The sequence below is a fragment of the Muscardinus avellanarius genome (genome assembly GCF_963383645.1).
Source record: "Muscardinus avellanarius genome assembly, chromosome: 12".
Classification (NCBI taxonomy): Eukaryota; Metazoa; Chordata; class Mammalia; order Rodentia; family Gliridae; genus Muscardinus; species Muscardinus avellanarius.
Genome location: NC_137798.1, coordinates 4,395,886 through 4,415,640, shown reverse-complemented (window position 1 = coordinate 4,415,640; position 19,755 = coordinate 4,395,886). Strand labels below are relative to the sequence as shown.

General features: G+C 44.1%; 1 protein-coding gene across 3 annotated transcripts in view; it reads right to left on the bottom strand.

Moving 5' to 3' along the window:
• BUB1B (BUB1 mitotic checkpoint serine/threonine kinase B) overlaps nt 1-19,755 on the bottom strand; it is a gene marked incomplete at its 3' end in the record, with an annotated part of 61,473 nt that overhangs the window by 18,085 nt on the left and 23,633 nt on the right. Inside the window, exons 9-14 of one of the 3 annotated variants that reach the window (XM_080707963.1) lie at nt 11,963-12,075; nt 10,807-10,922; nt 8,924-8,970; nt 7,509-7,584; nt 7,281-7,386; nt 1,323-1,582 (exon numbers count right to left, since the gene is read on the bottom strand). In XM_080707963.1, the coding sequence (XP_080564089.1) occupies nt 1,323-1,582; nt 7,281-7,386; nt 7,509-7,584; nt 8,924-8,970; nt 10,807-10,922; nt 11,963-12,075 (718 nt within the window). Of the gene's footprint in view, nt 1-1,322; nt 1,583-7,280; nt 7,387-7,508; nt 7,585-8,916; nt 8,971-10,806; nt 10,923-11,962; nt 12,076-19,755 lie in introns of all 3 variants that reach the window. The other 2 variants (XM_080707964.1, XM_080707965.1) reach the window with 2 other exon arrangements.

Here is a 19,755-nt window from a genome sequence, read left to right as displayed (position 1 = left end):
GGAAAATATAACCAATTTATGTTTGTTATAGTTGTATTCCAATTTTAATTTAAAATTTTTTGTTATGTAGTCAGCATGGTGGCACACACCTATAATCCTACAACTTGGGAAGGTGAAACAGTAGGATAATAGGTTCAAAGCCAGCCTCAGCAGTTTAGTGAGACCCTCAGCAACTTAGTGAGACTGTTTCCAAATAAAAAATAAAATGAGGCTGGGGCATATCCCAGAGGTAAATGGCCTTGAGTTCCAACCCCAGTACCCAACACACAAATAAAATATATAAAAAATAGCTGTTCAGCTGGGCGTGGTGGTGCACTCTTGTAATCCCAGTATTTGGGAGGCTGAGACTAGAAGATGGCGGTTCACGGACAGCCTCAGCTTCTTAGGCCCTTTGCAATTCAGTGGAACCCTGTTTCAAAATAAAGAATAAAAAAGCTGGATCTGGACCATCGTGGGCTGTGAACTCATTCATACCACACGCAGCAGCAAACCTGCCCCGGGACCACTTTATAAGCACTATAGCACCCAAAACAGATGGCACAGGAATGGAATGCCACAGAGGCCGAGCCAGAACGGCCATAGGGAGAAGACATCTCAGTGCCTGGAGTGTCCGGGGAAGAGTGGAAGCTGTCCTGCCTAGAGTTTTTTTGTTTTTGTTTTTATGGTACTGGGGTTCCTGAAACCCTTCTACCTCCGGGCTACACTCCCAGACCTATTTTATATTTTATTTGGAAACAGGGTCTCTTAAGCCAGCTGAGGCTGGCTTCAAACCTGTGCGATCCTCCTGTCTCAGCCTCCCAAGCGCAGGGATTAGAAGCGTGCGCCACCACGCCCGGCTGTAATTAGTTCTTTTAAATTAACTGACTTAAAATCAGATGGCTCAGTCCCTGGCTCTCTGCCCATTTCCTCATATCTAGTCCTTAAAGCACTTCAACCTATCAAAAGATACTTTAACACATCTCTGGGTGACTATTTGAAATCAACCTCAGCTATTTTACCATTATATTAAACTCAGTAAAAAAAAAAAAAAAAAAAAAAAAAGCAAAGGAAGAAAGAAATCTGTCCTTTCCCCATTCATGTATGCTTTCAGGCTCTTCAAATCTATCATTGCCCTTCTGGACCTTTTAGTCTCATAACCTTCAAACCCCTTGGCTCTCAGAGTGGAATTAATCACTGAACCCCACTGACACTTTTTCTGGAGCAGATAAGCAGATAAGTACCTGGCAGACAGTAAGAGCTTGATCACTGATCACTGAAACTGAGAAGTACACACAGAACAGGAGAGACACATTCTGGCCTGTCAAGCACATAACCCCAATCACCTCAGCTTTTTGATTCTAAGGGTTTGATTGTAGAGAGTGCCACATACAGTCTGCGGGTCCTCAGAAGCCTTTGCATCTAGATCTTCTTCTGGATCAGAGGGGAGACCCTTCACACACAGTATCTCATGAAAAGGAGTGGATACAAAACGAGCTGCTCTGGCGAAGTCGCAAGTGTCTTCCGGGTTAGGACAAAGCGTTACATTCCTGAAACCCGTGATAATGGCATCCTCGCTCAAGGGCTCGATTTCTGTAAGTTCATCCTGAAATAAAACCGTATAAAGTTTATAGCTGGGGGGAAAATGTTTTTAAGGTACTAGAGATTGAACCCAGAGGCATTCTACTTCCAAGCTACATTCCCAGCCCTATTTTTTTTCTTTATTTTGAAACAGGCTCTCACTAAGTTGCAGAGGGCCTCACAAGTTGCTGAGGCTGGCCCTCCTGTCTCAGGCTCCCAAGTACTTGGATTACAAGTATGAGCCAACACACTTGGCTTTTTTTTTTTAAATATACTCGGGGTTAAGCCGGGCGTGGTGGCGCACGCTTGTAATCCCTGCATTCGGGAGGCTGAGACCTGGAGGATCACGGTTTGCGGATAGCCTCAGCTACTTAGCGAGGACCTCTGCAACTCAGTGAGACCTGGTTTCAAAATAAGAATAAAAAATAGGGCAGGGGGTGTAGCTCGGAGGTAGAATTCCCCTGGGTTCCATCCCCAGACACGTAAAAAAATAAAATAAATAAAATAAAATATACTTGGGGTTGAACTGAGGGGCATGCTACCTCTGAGCTATACCCTACTTTATTATTCATTTTTATTTGTTTGTTTGTTTATTTTTGGCGGTACGGGGGTTCCTGGAAACCCTTCTACCTCCGGGCTATACTCCCAGACCTATTTTTATATTTTTATTTGGAAACAGGGTCTCTTAAGCCAGCGAGGCTGGCTTCAAACCTGTGTGATCCTCCTGTCTCCGCCTCCCAAGCGCAGGGATTACAAGTGTGCGCCACGACGCCTGGCTATTTTTTATTTTAAAACAGGATCTTGGTAAATTGTGGAGGCAGGTCTTGAACCTGTAATTCTATTGTCTCAGTCTCCCATGTACTGGGATTACAGGTGTGCACCACTATACCCAACCTAGAAGAAATATTTCAACAAACATATATGAATGGCCATCTTTTATTTAAGAGAAACCCACATCAGATCACTGACACAGGATACATAAATTAACACACCAAAATCTCTAGGTAAAGCACTTTCTAAAAGTATATAATAGCATTTGAGGAAAATTATTTCTGTATCATAAGCAGAGAAAACTACACATCATCAAACTGCAATGGGAGGATTCTCTACATAAAAAAAAATACTGGTCAACTTTTCCCCAACCAATTTTACCTAAGAATAAAAATAGACACTAATACTATTTTTCTTCTAGTTTTTATTTAGAAGATATTCTGATAATCTGCTCTCTTTCTTGTTTTAATTCCGCTTCCTCTATACATATATTTTTTTTATTTATTTATTTTTTTTGGTGGTACTAGGGGTGGAACCCAGAGGCTTTCTACCTCCAGGCTATACTCCCAGACCTTTTTTATATTTTATTTGGGAACAGGGCCTCACTAAGTTGCTGAGAGCCTCATTAGCTGAGGCTGGCTTCGAACCCGTACAATCCTCCTGTCTCAGGCTCCCAAGCGCGGGGATTACAAGCGTGCGCCACCACGCCCGGCTCATATATTTTATTTTTATTTTATTTTCTAAAGGCAATTTATAAGTATGAAAGATATAAAAAAAACTTTATAAAATGTGAAGAAAGAATACATGGACCCAGAGAACAATATGTTAAGAATCACCTGAAATACTATTACCTAATCTAATAATTTTACTATAAAAACTTGCCTTTAAGCGGGGCGTGGTGGCGCACGCTTGTAATCCCTGCACTTAGGAGGCCGAGACAGGAGGCTCACACAGGTTCAACGCCAGCCTCAGCTGCTAAGTGAGGCTCTCAACAACTTAGTGAGACCCTGTTTCCAAATAAAACATAAAATAAGTCTTCTGGAAGTATAGCCTATAGGTAAAAAGCCTCTGGGTTCCACCCCCAGTACCACCAAAACAAAAACAAAAACAAAAAAACCTTGCCTTTTTATATCTTTATTATTATTTTTGTTTTTATTGATAGATTATAGTCTCACATAGCCTTTTTACTTAAAAGAAATGCATGTAAGGGCTTTACATAGCAACTAGTTTAAAAGGATATACAATGAGAAGGTCTCCCTCCCATACATAAGCACCTGTCTCAACACCTATTCCTAGACTGCAATGTGTATGTGGTAGTGTATAAGTGTATTCTTTACATTTACAGTAGAGTAGGGGTTTTAAAAAGTGAATATACAGCATACAAGCTCTTATGGATTATTCTTAGAGTGTCCACATTTTTTCTGTGCTACTAAAAGTTCATTAAAAACATGATGGCATACTGTGGCACTCTTAGAAACTAAGTTTTCTAGGTTATTCCTCTTTTTTTAAAAAACTAGCATAGAACTTTAAGCTGGGAGTGGTGGTCCACACTTGTAATCCCAGCACTTGGGAGGCTGAGACAAGGAGGCCCGCAGGTTCACGGACAGCCTCAGCAACTTAGTGAGGCCATTTGCAACTGAATGAGACTGTTCCAAATAAAAGAATAAAATAGGTCTGGGGACATGGCTTGGAGGTAGAATGTCTCTGGGTTCCATTCCCAGTACCATCAAAGAAATTTTTTTTTACATATTCTCATATATGAATCTTTATGAACTTAGTTTCCTAGGATTAATTCCAAAAGGAAGTATTAGGACAAAAAGTTACAAGCACTAATTTCTTTATTCATATTGGTGAGCTGCCCTTACAGAGATATGCCACTTTATATATTTAGCTGCAATATACAAAAGCGCTTATTTCACTTAGCCTTCTGGATCTTAAGTCTCTATATTCAATTCAATATATAGTGTGAATAGATGACTCAAATTATGTATAGATGGGAGATATATCTCGAAGAAAAAAAGTATAGCTTAAAAAATTATAAGACCAAAGTAAAATAGATGCCTATAATCTAAGTAAGTATTTATTTTAGGTGAATACTACTTAATGTAGTATTATGTTTAGACATTTTAAATATGACTTGTTTAGAGGATAAAAATTCTAAGCCGGATTGCTGGGTGTGGTGGTGCATGCTTGTAATCCCAGTACTTAGGAGGCTGAGACAGGAGGATCACAGGTTCAAAGCCAGCCTCAGCTACTTAGTGAGGCTCTCAGCAACTTAGTGACACCCTGTTTCTAAATAAAATATAAAATAGGTCTGGGAGTGTATCCCAGAGGTAGAAAGCCCCTGGGTTCCATTCCCAGCAACACACACACACACACACACACACACACACACACACACACACACACACACAATTCTGTCAGGCACTTATTAACAAAATTCACGTAAAATATTTTAAGACAAAAAAGCAAGAAGAAGAATAACTCTCTTATAGTAATTCAGACTATACCTGAACAGCTGAACCTAGCACCCTGGTGTCCAAATCCAGCCCTAGCATCATTTTCTCCAGTTGAATCCTCCAAAATACAGAATATAATTATTCTTTTGCATCATTTTGTTTTTGTAGCAGTCAGAAAAAGAACTATATCAAAATTCTCTGGGAAAATATTTCCAACCAAGGAAAATACATGCTTGAACTTCTTCCCTGGAGATTCCAATTTCATATAGCTAGAATGGGGCAGGGGTATCTGGTCATAAAAATCTCCCTAGGCTCTTCCAAGTTATTGGAAATAGTCTATACCTTGTGTATAAAATAGCAAGAATATTCATATTTATACAACTCATCTGGCTGTACTTACTATTTGTGCAGTTAATATATAACTCAATAAAAAAGTAAAAAAGAAAATTTTGCTTAAAAAAATTTCTCCAAGCCAGGTATGGTGGTGCACGCTTGTAATCCCCGCGCTTGGGAGGCAGAGACAGGAGGATCGCACAGGTTCGAAGCCAGTTTCGACCCTGTTTCCAAATAAAAAATATAAAAATAGGTCTGGGAGTATAGCCCAGAGGTAGAAGGGTTCCATCCCCAGTACCACCAAAAAAATAAAAAACTCCACACAGGTATATTGGCCAGCAACTCAGGAGGCTGAGGCAGGTGGATCACAAGTTCGAGGCCAGCCAGGGCAATTTAATGAGTCGCTGACTCTGGCTCAGGAGTAGAGTATAGAGTACTCTTGCAATCAGTCCCCAGCACCACAAAAAAGCAACAAGAATCTACAAATGATTCACCCTGAATATAGAGGACATACTGCTTAGAGTCACTATGAGTCACCTCTCCCTTTAAGTCTTTAAGTTGGCGCCATGGCACATGCCTGTAACCCCAGTATTTGGGAGGTTGAGACAAGAGGATTGCAGGCCAGGGAGTGCAGCATGGAGGTAGAATGGCCCAGGGTTTCTATCCCCAGTACTAAGAATACATACATACATACATACATACATACACACACACACACACACACACACACACACACACACACACACACATATAGTAAAAGTCTCTGGATTAAACATATTCACTTCTCTTCAACCTTACAACAATTTTCACATGCTGGTTTAAAGAGAAGAATGATTTTTCTTCCTTAAAAACGTCAATGAAATGCTTAAGGTGAGTCATTCCCTTTGACATAAATGACTATGCAGGTCTCTTCACCCCTGAGTATTATGATGTCACTAGACCACAGTGGTTAAAATAGAACATTACTGAAGTAAAATGTGTGGCCCACATAAATTTCCCATTGCCACAAAAGACATTTTACATAAAAAAGAACAAACATCTTTTGCTACGTTGGTTTAAAAAATCTTTAAAAGGCTGTCAAACAGTGGCCTTGGGTTCAATCCCCAGTACCAAAAACAAACACAAAATTTGAAATGTAGTTCAAATAACTCTAAAATTCACCTTTTTACAGTCAACATTTCAGTGTTTGCTAGTGTATTCGCAAGTCTGTACAATCACTAACTGTTCACCATCAGCAGCCCCTTTCATCAGCCTGGGTCCCCGAGCCCCTGGAAACCCCGGATGCACTTTTGCCTATCCTAGACATTTTACCTAAGTGCAATCATATGTGGTTTTCTGTTTAGCTTCTTTCACTTAGCATGTTTTCAAGGTTCATCTTTGTCATGACATGTATCAGTATTTCATTCCTTTTGATTGATAAATAATATTCCATTGTATGGGTATTTTACCCATTCTTTAGTTGATGGACATCTGGGTTATTTCCACTATCATAAATACTGTTTCTATGAACATTGATGTGCAAATTTTATATGAACATATGTTTTTAATTTTCTTGGGTATATTTCCAAGAGGTGTGGGGGAGAATCACTAGGTCTTACAGTAACTCTGTGTTTAGCTTTTTTTTTTTTTTTGGTGGTACTGGGGTGGAACCCAGGGGCTTTCTACCTCTGGGCTATACTCCCAGACCTTTTTTATATTTTATTTGGAAACAGGGTCTCACTAAGTTGCTGAGAGCCCCACTAAGTAGCTGAGGCTGGCTTTGAACCTGTGCCATCCTCCTGTCTCGGCCTCCCAAGCGCGGGGATTACGAGCGTGCGCACCACGCCAGGCCTTGTGTTTAGCATTTTGAGGAACTGCTGAAGTTTTCGAAAGTAGTTGCATCCTTTTACTTTCCCACCAGCAACATATGAGTGGTCTAGTTTCTCTACACCCTGCCCCAGGACACTTGCTATTGTCTGTCTTTCCACTGTAGCGGTTGAGTGTGAAGCAGCTCCTCACTGTGGTTTTGATTTGCATTTCCCTGATGATAAATGACGCTTGCGCATCTGTTCATGTACTTAGTTCAAGTTAATGATTTTAATTTTAAAAGTAAGCTTTTGAAAGATTTGAATGAAACACTCCTCCCCCCATCTGTATTAACTTCGGCACACTGCTTCTTACACAGACATCTGGAGACTCGTCCTCGTTTGAGGTGACGCTTTCTGTAGTTTTGAGAATAGCAAGGGGTCTTCGTTGGGCTAAAACCCGTGGGGGATCTACAGGAGAACTGGAAAAAGACATACTCTATTTAGTAATTTTTGTTTTTTTAATACAGATAAATAGTATCCCTTAATTTAGCCTCATTTATAATAGCAGAAAAAAGTTAAAAAAACAACAAAACCAACAGACCTTTCATTCTTTTTTTCTGAAAGAAGAAACTCATCAAAAATGGAGAAAGGTGTACTGAGACCTATAGAAAGAGAGACTAGATAAACATAATGTTAGGAGTAAGTAAGTATTTTACCCTCCCAGACAACTAAATAAGTTAATATTTTGTTTTGTTTGAAAGCAGAAAGGCAATTTATTTTTATAATGAAAAACTTCAGGCTGGACGTGGTGGCAAATGCTTGTAATCCCAGTATTTGGGAGGCTGAGACAGGAGGATCACGGTTCACGGACAGTCTCAGCTACTTAAGTGAGGACCTTTGCAACTCCACGAGACCTGTTTAAAAAAATACAGAATAAAAAAATAGGGCTGGGGGTGTGGTTTGGAGGTAGAATGCCTGAGTTTCACCCTCAGTACCACAACACAAAAAGCAAAACAAAAAAAAATTCAAACACATTCAAAACAGAGATTATATGCTGCTAACAATAATCCATAATCATCTAACAATTGTCTACATATGATAATCTCTTTTTTTTGTTTTGAGGTATGGAATCCAGAGACATTTTACCTCCGAGCGACACCCCCAGGCCTATATTTTTATTCTTTCTAATTTCAAAACAGAGTCTCACTCAGTTGCGAAAGGCCTCGCTTAGTAGCTGAGGGTATCTGCCAACTGTGATCCTCCAGTCTCAGCCTCCCGAATGCTGGGATTACAAGAGTGTGCCACCACGCCCAGATTACATACAGACAATATTGATTCATTCATTTATTTCCCCAACCAATGCTACTGTTCCTCAAACCCAACCCAACAGGCATATTCTTCTAATTTTTTTTGTGGGGGGTGGGGGGTCTGGGAGTGGAACCCAGGGGCATTCTACCTCTGAGCAATGCCCCCAGGCCTATTTTTTATTCTTTATTTTGAAACAGGGTCTCCCTGAGTTACAAAGGGCCTCGCTAAGTAGCTGAGGCTGTCCACGAGCCGTGATCCTCCTGTCTCAGCCTACCAAATGCTGGGATTATAAGTGTGCGCCACCTTGCCCGGCTTTATTCTTTATTTTGAAAGAGGGTTTCACTAAGTTGCGGAGGGCTTCACTAAGTAGCTGAGGCTGTCCGAGAACCACAATCCTCCTGTCTCAGCCTCCCAAATGCTGGGATTATAAGTGTGCGCCACCATGCCCGGATTGCTTAAAAATCTTTTTTTCCTCCAAAAATACACTCTTCTTACAGTGTTGGCTGCTGAATACTACCGATATGCTTGGCTTGGTGCACAGTAACTGAAGTGGAAGCTTATTTTATAGTCAGTATAAACTTAATAATTCAGAGATACAATAATACTCTATGCCCCCTTCATGCCTTCTTTCAAACCCCTTTACTGCAATTAAGAAAACAGTTACCATTTGTTAGCAACTTCTGCATGAGGCTGTCAAATACAACTCACCTTCAGAGTGAGGTTGTTCTTGCCAAATGTTTCCTGCGAGAGAGTCCCTGTAAGGAAAAGTTATTTAAAATATGTGCTCAAATACAGACAGTAAAAAGTGTTTTTCACACTAAGATAAATTCTTCTACCACTGTCAATCCAAGTTCCTCTCTATCTCTGTCTTTGGGTGCTGGGGACCAAACCCAGTAGCATTTTACCTCTGAGCTACATGTACAGCTCTGTTTTATTTTTTATCTGGAAATGGGGTCTCACTGAATTGCTCAGAGCCTCATTAAGTTGTTGAGACTAAAAATGAATCTGTGATCTTCCTGCTTCAACCTCCTAAGTACCGGGATTAAAGGCGTGCGCCACCATGCCTGACAAAACCCAAGTTCCTCGAAGACAGAACTTTTGGTCATCAAAAATGTTTTAGAAATATACTTAACAATGGACATTAAAATACACTAACAGCTAAGCAGATCACAAAATGGTAAGCTGATACCACTTTTTTCTTTTTTTGTTTGTGGTATTAGAGATTGAACCCAAGGGCATTCTACCTCTCAGCTAAACTCTAGACCTATTTTATTTTTTATTTTGAAACAGGATCTCACTAAGTTGACAAGGGCCTTGCTAAATTGTTGAGGCTGACCTCAAAATTGTAGTTCTCCTGTCTCAGCTTCCTAAGTAATGGGATAACAAATGTGCAATACCACACCCAGCTGTAAGCTGCCATTTTGTTTTGTTTTGTTGGTACTGGGGTTTGTTTTTGTTAGTACTGGAGTTCCTGGAAGCCCTTCTACCTCTGGGCTACACTCCCAGACCTATGTTGTATATATATATTTTTATTTTTAGAAACAGGGTCTCTTAAGCCAGCATGGCTGGCTTCGAACCTGCATGATCCTCCTGTCTCTGCCTCCCAAACGCAGGGATTACATGCGTGTGCCACCACACTCTCGGCCTAAGCTGCCATTTTTATAAAACAAAAATAAAGCACAAAAGAAGAAATTCTCAGTCGGGCGTGATGGTGCACACTTGTAATGCCTGTACTTGGGAGGCTGAGATAGGAGGATTGCAATGAGACTCCCATCAACCTAGTGAGACGCTATTTCCAAATAAAAAATGAAACTGGGCTAGGGATGTAGCCTGAAGGCAGAATATCTCTGGGGTCAATCTCTAGTACCCCCCCCCAAAAAAAAATAAATAAATAAATAAAATAAAAAAATCAGTGTTAATAGTACTTCTCTTAGTGGTAAAAATAGGTTATTTTACTTACTTATTAATATATTTTGTGGTACTGGGGATTGAACCCAGGGGCATTCTATCTCTGAGCTATATACCCAATCTTTTATTTTTGCGGGCCTGGGGATGGAACCCAGGGGCATTTGACCTCCGAGCTACACCCCCTACCCTATTTTTTATTTTTTATTTTGAAACCAGGTCTCACTGAGTTGCGGAGGGCCTCACTAAGTAGCTGAGGCTGTCCATGAACCGTGATCCTCCAGGTCTCAGCCTCCCGAATGCTGGGATTACAAGCATGTGCCACCACGCCCGGCTCCAATCCTATTTTTTATTCTTTATTTTTAAAAATGGCCCCACTAAGTTGCAAAAATAAAAAAAGGGCTGGGGTTGTGGCTTGGCTTTCTGGGTTCAGTCCTTAGTTCCACCAAAAAACAAACAAAAAAAGAAAACAGTAAAATATTTTTTAAATATAAGAAACATATTTTTTAATAAAAAAAAGTTAGCACCCCATCTTCCTTGATCAGCATCAAAGCTTATAACAGAAATGTATAAAAATCGTGACCCAATGCTATAAAAATCAAGATGACTTCATGCACTAGAGTCAAGAGTTGGTTCTAAGCTGCCCCCCGCCAATAAGCACTGTCCCTTCTACCAATGGGTCTTACCTAGGACAAGAATTCAGTGGACAAACAGAACTGGATAGAGCCGTTCCTGGTGTTTCCTGAGGCTCGTAAGCAACTTGAAGGTCAGCTCTTTCTTTTGTAGGCACCTTTTCTTCTTGCTGTATTAAAGTAAACAAAACCAGTGTTGTCTCACTCATGCAGAAAATGCCTATTTCCAAGCTCTAGCTCCAATATTACTTTATCATGCTCTTCTCCTTGGACATCCACTAACCACATGGAATATCTGCCCACAAAAGTTCTTTCCCATAATTTACGTTCCTAGTATAAGCGATACTGTTGTGCTCAGTGCTCAGTTGAGCAGTGCCAAACATATACTGAATTACTTTTTTTTAGTCTTTTTTGAAGTACTGGGGATGGAAGCCAGGGGCATTCTACCTCCAAGCTACACCCTCAGCCCTATTTTTTAGTCTTTTTATTTCTTGAAACAAGGTCTGAGTTGCAAAGGGTTTCACTAAGTAGCTGAGGCTGTCCACAAACCACGATCTTCCTGTCTCAACGTACCAAATGCTGGGATTACAAGAATGTGCTACATGCCTGGCTCTAAATACTGAATTTCCTAGTTAACCCCGTTTTAGTGGAACATGACTAGAATAAAAAGCTAAAATCAGAATTAAAAAATAATAGTTTAGCATACAGCAAAGAAGTGAATAAGTTGGATCATTTATTTCACATGCCACAAACACCATTTTTTTTTGGGGGGTGGGCACTGGGGGTGGAACCCAGAGGCTTTCTACCTCCGGGCTATACTCCCAGACCTTTTTTATATTTTATTTGGAAACAGGGTCTCACTAAGTTGCTGAGAGCCTCACTAAGTAGCTGTGCGATCCTCCTGTCTCAGCCTCCCAAGCGCGGGGATTACAAGCGTGCACCACCACGCCCGGCTTACACAAATACCATTTAAAGTCACCTGTTACTTTCCTGGTCAACTCTGCTGCTACTAATAACTAAGAAGCTACCAAAAATTAAATGGGGGTTGGAAGATCTTTAGCCTTTTATACTTTTATGTTGTTTAAAGTGGTAGAGCACTTCTCTAACATGTGCTAAGCCCTGGGTTTAACCCCTAGCACCACAAAAAAAAAAAAAGACTAAATTTATTTCAACAAGCTTTAGTTTTATGTATTAAAAAAAATCAAATTACCTGGTCAGCTGCTCTTCCTTGCTGAGCAGTTTGGATTTCTCTTAGCTGCTTCTCCATTTCTTCAATCTGCTTCTGCATTTCAGCTCTCTTCTCTGCACTGGTCAATAGCTCGGCTGCAAACAGTGAAGTTGGCTGAAGCATTACTCCTTACAGCAGTTCATTCTGTCAAAAACTGCATTTGGAGGCCTGGCGTGGTGGTGCACGCTTGTAATCCCTGCGCTTGGGAGGCTGAGACAGGAGGATGGCACAGGTTCGAAGCCAGCCTCAGATACTCAGTGAGGCTGCCAGCAACTTAGTGAGACCCTGTTTCCAAATAAAAAAATTATAAAAAAAAAAAGGTCTGGGAGTATAGCCCGGAGGTAGAAAGCCTCTGAGTTCCACCACCAAAAAACAAAACAACAACAACAAAAAAAACTGCATTTGGGACTCAACATGTATGTTAACACAAATAAAAATGACATAAGTGGTACGAGGTCCTCAATATGAGGTCTAGGTGTCTATGCTTTTATTTATATAATTAAAGAAAATATAATAACATGAAAAAAACAACTTGAAAACTTAAGTTTTTAGTACTGTGTAACACAAAGTCCTTAGTTCTATAATGCTAACATTCAAATTTGGGAGAAATACACAAATTAAATGGAACGCAAAGGCTAATTATGGTTAGTGAAAAGGAATGATAATTGTTAAGTTGGGTCCTGCACTCATGTGACTTTGTGTCACATGACCTCTGCAGGGCAAGGGAGGGGCTGAAACCCCCGCGAGAATTGGGCATTCCCGCGAGTAAACCCTCATCTCGCGAGATGCATGCCTTTAAAAGGAGAGCCCGCGTCCTCAAGCTTCGGACAGGCGCGCGGGCCCCACGGTGCCTCGCCCTGATCCCCGGGAGAGCCGTGCCATTAAAACTTTACATGCCACGTGTACCGGACCTCTCTCGTGTTTTTCACACTCCGCCGTACGCACATTATTTTTATTTTACTCGCATTTAATTTTTTATTTTACTTATCATTTGGTGCCGAACCGGGAGAACTCTTGGGTTCCTCCCCATTTTTTTCCTTTTTTTTTTTTCTCTGTTTTCTCTTTTTATTTTTACTCTCTTTTTGAGCCCCGGACTCTCCGACCCGCCAGCAGCTCGACTGTGAGGTCCCACACCAGCGCTCCGCTTGCAGGCGTTGCTCCCGCCACTGCCGCTTGGTCCTCCTAAAACCGCCGTTCCCGCCTGCCCACGCCGCCGCCGCTGGAATGGGACCGCGCCACACCGCGCGCCTATGTCTTCTCCGCGCCTGGCGTTGCTTAGACCCAACTGCCGGGGCCGCCTCCCTCCTCCATCTAGGCGGCCGCCACTCTGCTAAACAGCCCCCAGCCCGCCAAGTCCAGTCCGCGCTCCAGCTGGTTCCTCCACTCGGACTCGCGCCCTGGCGCCCTTCACCCTGTGCCTGCCCACCCCTGCTGCCTGGGCCTGGCCATTCCGGTAAGCAGCCACATGGAATTACTGGGGGGGGGGGTTGCCAGCTTTGGCCTGCCATCTTGGACACGTGAAATCACTGGGGGGCCGCCATCTTGGCCCCACCATCTTTAACCCCTCCCACCTCATGGCCTCACTGGAGGCCTCGCCATCCTTAACCCCTCCCACCTCATGGCCTCACTGGAGGCCTCGCCATCCTTAACCCCTCCCACCTCGTGGCCTCACTGGAGGCCTCGCCATCCTTAACCCCTCCCACCTCGTGGCCTCACTGGAGGCCTCGCCATCCTTAACCCCTCCCACCTCGTGGCCTCACTGGAGGCCTCGCCATCCTTAACCCCTCCCACCTCGTGGCCTCACTGGAGGCCTCGCCATCCTTAACCCCTCCCACCTCGTGGCCTCACTGGAGGCCTCGCCATCCTTAACCCCTCCCACCTCGTGGCCTCACTGGAGGCCTCGCCATCCTTAACCCCTCCCACCTCGTGGCCTCACTGGAGGCCTCGCCATCCTTAACCCCTCCCACCTCGTGGCCTCACTGGAGGCCTCGCCATCCTTAACCCCTCCCACCTCGTGGCCTCACTGGAGGCCTCGCCATCCTTAACCCCTCCCACCTCGTGGCCTCACTGGAGGCCTCGCCATCCTTAACCCCTCCCACCTTGTGGCCTCACTGGAGGCCTCGCCATCCTTAACCCCTCCCACCTCGTGGCCTCACTGGAGGCCTCGCCATCTTTAACCCCTCCCACCTCATGGCCTCACTGGAGGCCTCACAATCTTTAATCCCTCCCACTTTCCACTCCTAACCAATCCTAGAAGTCGGCGGCCATCTTTCTGGCCCGAGCCAGGCAGCTTGGCACTTGCTCTGCCTGCCAACTGCCTGCGCGGGCCAGGACCTCTGCCTGCCGCTTGTACCTCCTAAAGCACCGTTCCAGCTTGGTTCTCCGGTCACCGCCGGGACCTCTGGCCGGTTTGCCCCACCCGCCCCGAGCCAGGCTCACTGGCGGTGCTCCTCGGGGCCCAGCCTCAACGTCTGGCGTGTGCCTGGAAGCCATTTTGTCTCCACGCCGCCGGCCCGGCAAGCCATGCCGCCTGCGCACCCCCACTTATCCCACCTGCGCCAGCCGCCAGTGCCGTCCACACCAGCCACCGGCATCCACGCGCCCCAGCTCCACCACGCTCCCAGCAGCTTCTCAGCGCTTCTGTCGCAGCCAGCGCTGGCTGGCAACACTTCACTCCGGTAAACTGCCTCCTTCCCTTGGTTAGCGGGTTCCGGACTTGGGTCTTCCGGTCCACTGGGACCTAAAAATCCAAGCGCTTGGTGACCCATTGTCCCCCGGTCCACTGGGACCACGCTGCGGATGACCAGGTCATCCTCCGGTTTTGAGAAGGAATGAAGACGTTCTTCCCTATCTCTTAACCTCTGTTTCCGAACGATTGAGCAGGGAAATCGGGGACGCCCATTTCCTGTTCTTCGTTTCCGCCCGCGAACCAATTATGGGGAGTCGAACCTTTATATTAGCAGATGCCCTGAGAGCCTGTCTGCCTTGATACGAGTTGGGAAATAGGTTGCGGTGGCCCAGGAATAGTTAGGAACTTTTATAAGCGGTCTGGTATCCCTCCAAATGCTCTCCCCCATCAGCTTCCATTTATTTTCCCGCCAGCTGCCATTTTGTGATGGCACGTAGTCGCTGCCTGGTGATGTCAGAGTCGCCATCTTGGCCCGCGCCAGACTGCAATTTTGCTGGGCGGCCCGCGTGGGCGCGCCCTAGGTGCTGTGGGAAACGCCGGGGCTGGGGCGACACCCTCTGCCCGTGGGGAGTCTGCGTTGCCATTCTTGCCAGACACCAGCCCCGGGACCTGCTCTTTGTGAGTATAGGTCCGTCACAGCTGACAGAACCTTAACATAGTATCCAAGTTTTAATTCCAGAGAGAAACAGGCGGAAATGGAGCATACACTCCGACTTTGCCAAAAAGCAGATCCCTGGTAGCTGCCCTTTGGCTGGCGGTGGCGGCTCAGCCCCCTGGAGCGCCACCTAGGTGTGGAGGACTGCAACAACAACTACCTCCAGGAGCCTGCCTCAAGTGGGGCAAAGCCATGCCTACCAATCAGACTGCTCGGCGTGTGGCCAGGAGGGCCACTGGAACAGTGCCCTTGGAAAAGGGTGAGCCCCAGGTGCCTCAACACAGGGGGAGCACCTTTCCAGACCAGGCCCCGCCGCTGGCCCTACTCAGCCTGGCTGAAGACTGATGGCTCCTGGATCCCTCAACCTCCATCCTCTTTGCCAGCTCAGGGTAGCTCTCCAGGTACTGAGTAAGCAGTCTCCTTTTTGGTCGCCTGCTCAATCTCATGATTTGTTTTTTTCTTTAATAGCCCTTGCCTGTTCAAGCCTCCTCAAGCGCACATCACTAAGCTGTCCAGGGTAACCTCCAATTCGCACTACAGCTATGCACCCACCTGCACCCCCTTCTGGGGGACTGAACTCCCGACTCCTCCCGGCCTGGGGCCCCTGACGACGCCCCTTGACAGCAGGAAGAAGCTAGAGGGTCCAATCGTCATCCATTATCCCTACCATCAAAAGGCCGGAATGTTAAGTTGGGTCCTGCACTCATGTGACTTTGTGTCACATGACCTCTGCAGGGCAAGGGAGGGGCTGAAACCCCCGCGAGAATTGGGCATTCCCGCGAGTAAACCCTCATCTCGCGAGATGCATGCCTTTAAAAGGAGAGCCCGCGTCCTCAAGCTTCGGACAGGCGCGCGGGCCCCACGGTGCCTCGCCCTGATCCCCGGGAGAGCCGTGCCATTAAAACTTTACATGCCACGTGTACCGGACCTCTCTCGTGTTTTTCACACTCCGCCGTACTCACTTATTTTTATTTTACTCGCATTTAATTTTTTATTTTACTTATCAATAATTCTATAAAGTAAAAGCCGTGCGTGGTGGCGCACGCTTGTAATATTAACGCTTGGGACGCTGAGACAGGAGGATCGCATAGGTTTGAAACCAGCCTCAGCTACTGAGTGAGGCTCTCAGCAACTTAGTGAGACCCTGCTTCCAAATTAAGTATAAAAAAAATAGGTATGGGAGTATAGCCCAGAGGTAGAAAAGCCCCTGGGTTCCACCCCCAGTACCAAACACACACACACAAGTGATATAATAAAGCTGAAACTTGAATGACAAGGAAAGTTCCCCAATGCAAGAAGATCACTGTTTAAAAATCCAACAGAAGGCTAACTTGGACTGTGGTAGGGCAAGAATGAGGACAGAAAATCTAATCAGAGTAGTTCAGCTAAAAGATATATCTTGAATTAGGGTAATGGTGGGTATCTTAGTCTGTAGGGGCTGCTATCACAGAATACAACTGGGTTATCAAAAACAGAAAATGACTGGGTATAGTAGCACACTTTTGTAATCCCAGTACTTGATAGCCTAAGACAGGAGGATCACAGGTTCAAGGCCAGCCTCAACAACTTAATGAGGCCGTTTCAAAATAAAACTTAAAATGGCTGGGCAAGGTGCTTGGAGGTAGAATGCCCCTGGATTCAATCCCCAGGACTAAAGAAAAGAAAGCAGGGTATGATGGCACATACTTATAATCCCAGTACTTGGGAGGCTGAGACAGGAGAATCACAAGTTTGCAGCCAGTCTCAGCTACTTAATGAGGCCCTCCACAACTTGGCGGCACACACTTGTAATCCCTGCTCTTGGGAGTCGGAGACAGGAGGATCGCGCTGGTTCGAAGCCAGTCTTGCTGGCTTAAGAGACCCTGTTTCCAAATAAAAATATAAAAATAGGTCTGGGAGTGTAGCCTGGAGGTAGAAGGGTTTCCATGAACCCCAATACCACAAAAAAAAAAGAAGAAAGAAAGAAAGAAAGAAAGAAAGAAAGAAAGAAAGAAAGAAAGAAAGAAAAGAAAAAAGAAAACTAGGGCTTGGGGTATAGCTCGGAGGTAGAATGGCCCTGGGCTCAATCCCTAGTACCGCAAAAAAGAAAAAAGAAAAAGAAAAAAAAGAAAAAGAAAGAAAATCAGAAAGCTGGGTGTGGTGACACACACTTGTAATCCCCGTACTTGGGAAGCTGAGACCAGAGGATCACCGGTTTGAGAACAGCCTCAGCTGCTTAGTGAGGCCCTTTGCAACTTAGTGAGCCCTTGTTTCAAAATAATAGAATACAAAATAGGGCTGGGAGTAGAGCTCAGAGGTAGAATGCCCTTGGGTACCATCCCCAGTACCACCACACACACACACACACACACACAAAAAAAAAAAAAAAAAAAAAAAAGAAAAGAAAAAAAGAAAACCAGAAATTTATTTCTCACAGTTCTGGAGGCTAGAAAGTCAAGGTACCAAAAGATGCAATGTCTGTTAAGGGCCACTTTCTGACTCATAGATGATACTTTCATGCTGTGTCCAAACATGGTGGGAAGAAAGGGAGAAATGAATGCTAGAGGGTGAAGAAAACTAAAGACCAAATCCTTGGGGTGAGAGGGAATGAACACTAGAGCCCAAAAGGAAAAGGGCCTTGATAAGAACAGAATGTAAGCAGATAGCTGAATTGTATGAGGTTTAATGTTTTGCCAGGTAAATACAATGAAGAGACATGTTATTTACAGGGGAGTGATTATAATAATTTATCCTGACTATAAGCTGGGAAGGAAGTCAGACTATAAACATGGTAATGAACAGTAAAGAAATAAAAGTGTTAGCCGGGCGTGGTGGCGCACGCTTCTAATCCCCGCGCTTGGGAGGCTGAGACAGGAGGATCGCACGGGTTCGAAGCCAGCCTCAGCTACTTAGTGAGGCTCTCAGCAACTTAGTGAGACCCTGTTTCCAAATAAAATATAAAATGGGTCTGGGAGTATAGCCCGGAGGTAGAAAGCCTCTGGGTTCCACCCCCAGTACCACCAAATAAGAAATAAATAAATAAATAAAAGTGTTAGGAATAGATTAACAAATCTCAATGAGATCACAGGATGTTAGGAGTAGAGTCCTAGAAGAAAAGGTGATGGTTAAAATATAGGATCTTCAGAATAAAGATTTCTAAGCCAGGCACAGCAGTTTATGTCTGTAATTCTAGTACTTAAGAGGCTGAGATGGGAGTTTTGAGGCCACCTTTAGCAACTTAGCAAGACCATAGCTCAGAGGTAGAACCTCGAGTTCAATATCTAGCAACATAAAAAGAAAAAAAAAAGATTTCTGACGCAGTACAATTATTAGGTGATAAGGTCAATACTACAGGACCAAGGAAGCAGATAATGGTTGAGTAAGGAAGAGATCATAGGAGGGGTATGATCAAGGAATTGAAAAGCTATGGGAAGCCGGATGCAGTGGCACATGGCTATAATCCTAGTACTTGGGAGGCTGAGACAACAGGAGAGCCAAGTCTGAAGCCAGCCTCAGCAGTTTAGTGAGATACTGTTTCCAAATAAAAAATAACCTGGGCCTGGTGGCACACTTGTAATCCCAGTACTTGGGAGGCTGAGACAGGAGGATCACAGGTTCACAGCCAGCTTCAGCTACCTAGTGAGGCCCTCCCCAACTTAGTGAGACCTGTTTTAAAATAAAGAATAAAAATGGGGCTGTGGGCATAGCTCCAAGGTAGAATACCCCTGGGTAAAATCCCCAATAACACAAAAAACAAAACAAAACAAACAAAAAGAAGTCACTACAAATAAAAAATAAAGCCAGGCGTGGTGGCATATGCTTGTAACCCCAGCATTTGGGAGGCTGAGAGAGGAGGATGACAGTTCAAGGACAGCCTCAGCTACTACTTAGTGAGGCCACTTGCAACTCAGTGAGACCATGTTTCAAACTAAATAATAAAAAAAATAGCGCTTGGGGTTAGCTTGGAGGTAGAATGGCCCTGGGTTCCATCCCCAGTACCACAGAAATAAAAGAAAGAAAGAAAGAAAGAAAGAAAGAAAGAAAGAAAGAAAGAAAGAAAGAAAGAAAGAAAAGAAAGAAAGAAAGAAAGAAAGAAAGAAAGAAAGAAAGAAAGAAAGAAAGAAGCTTCTAGGTTTAGGTACCACCCTCCTTAATTTTGCCAAGTCTTTAAAGCCAGGTCTCAAAAGTAACAAGCACTCACAATTATGGGCACATAATTTGTAGGCTTTCTAAGGACTCACACTATGCACAAATGGAAAATTAAATTCCTAGATTCAGAGACCAGCTTAGGAAATGGGTAGTAAAAGACACACAAAGGTCAATACACCTCTTCTTATCTACTCAGATCCCAAACTAGTACTAGGATAGGTCCTTTTTTGGCTAGCTGAGAATAAAACGTACTTTCATCTTATTTCTGTATGCCCAGTACAGGCTAGATTTCTCCCTGTAAGA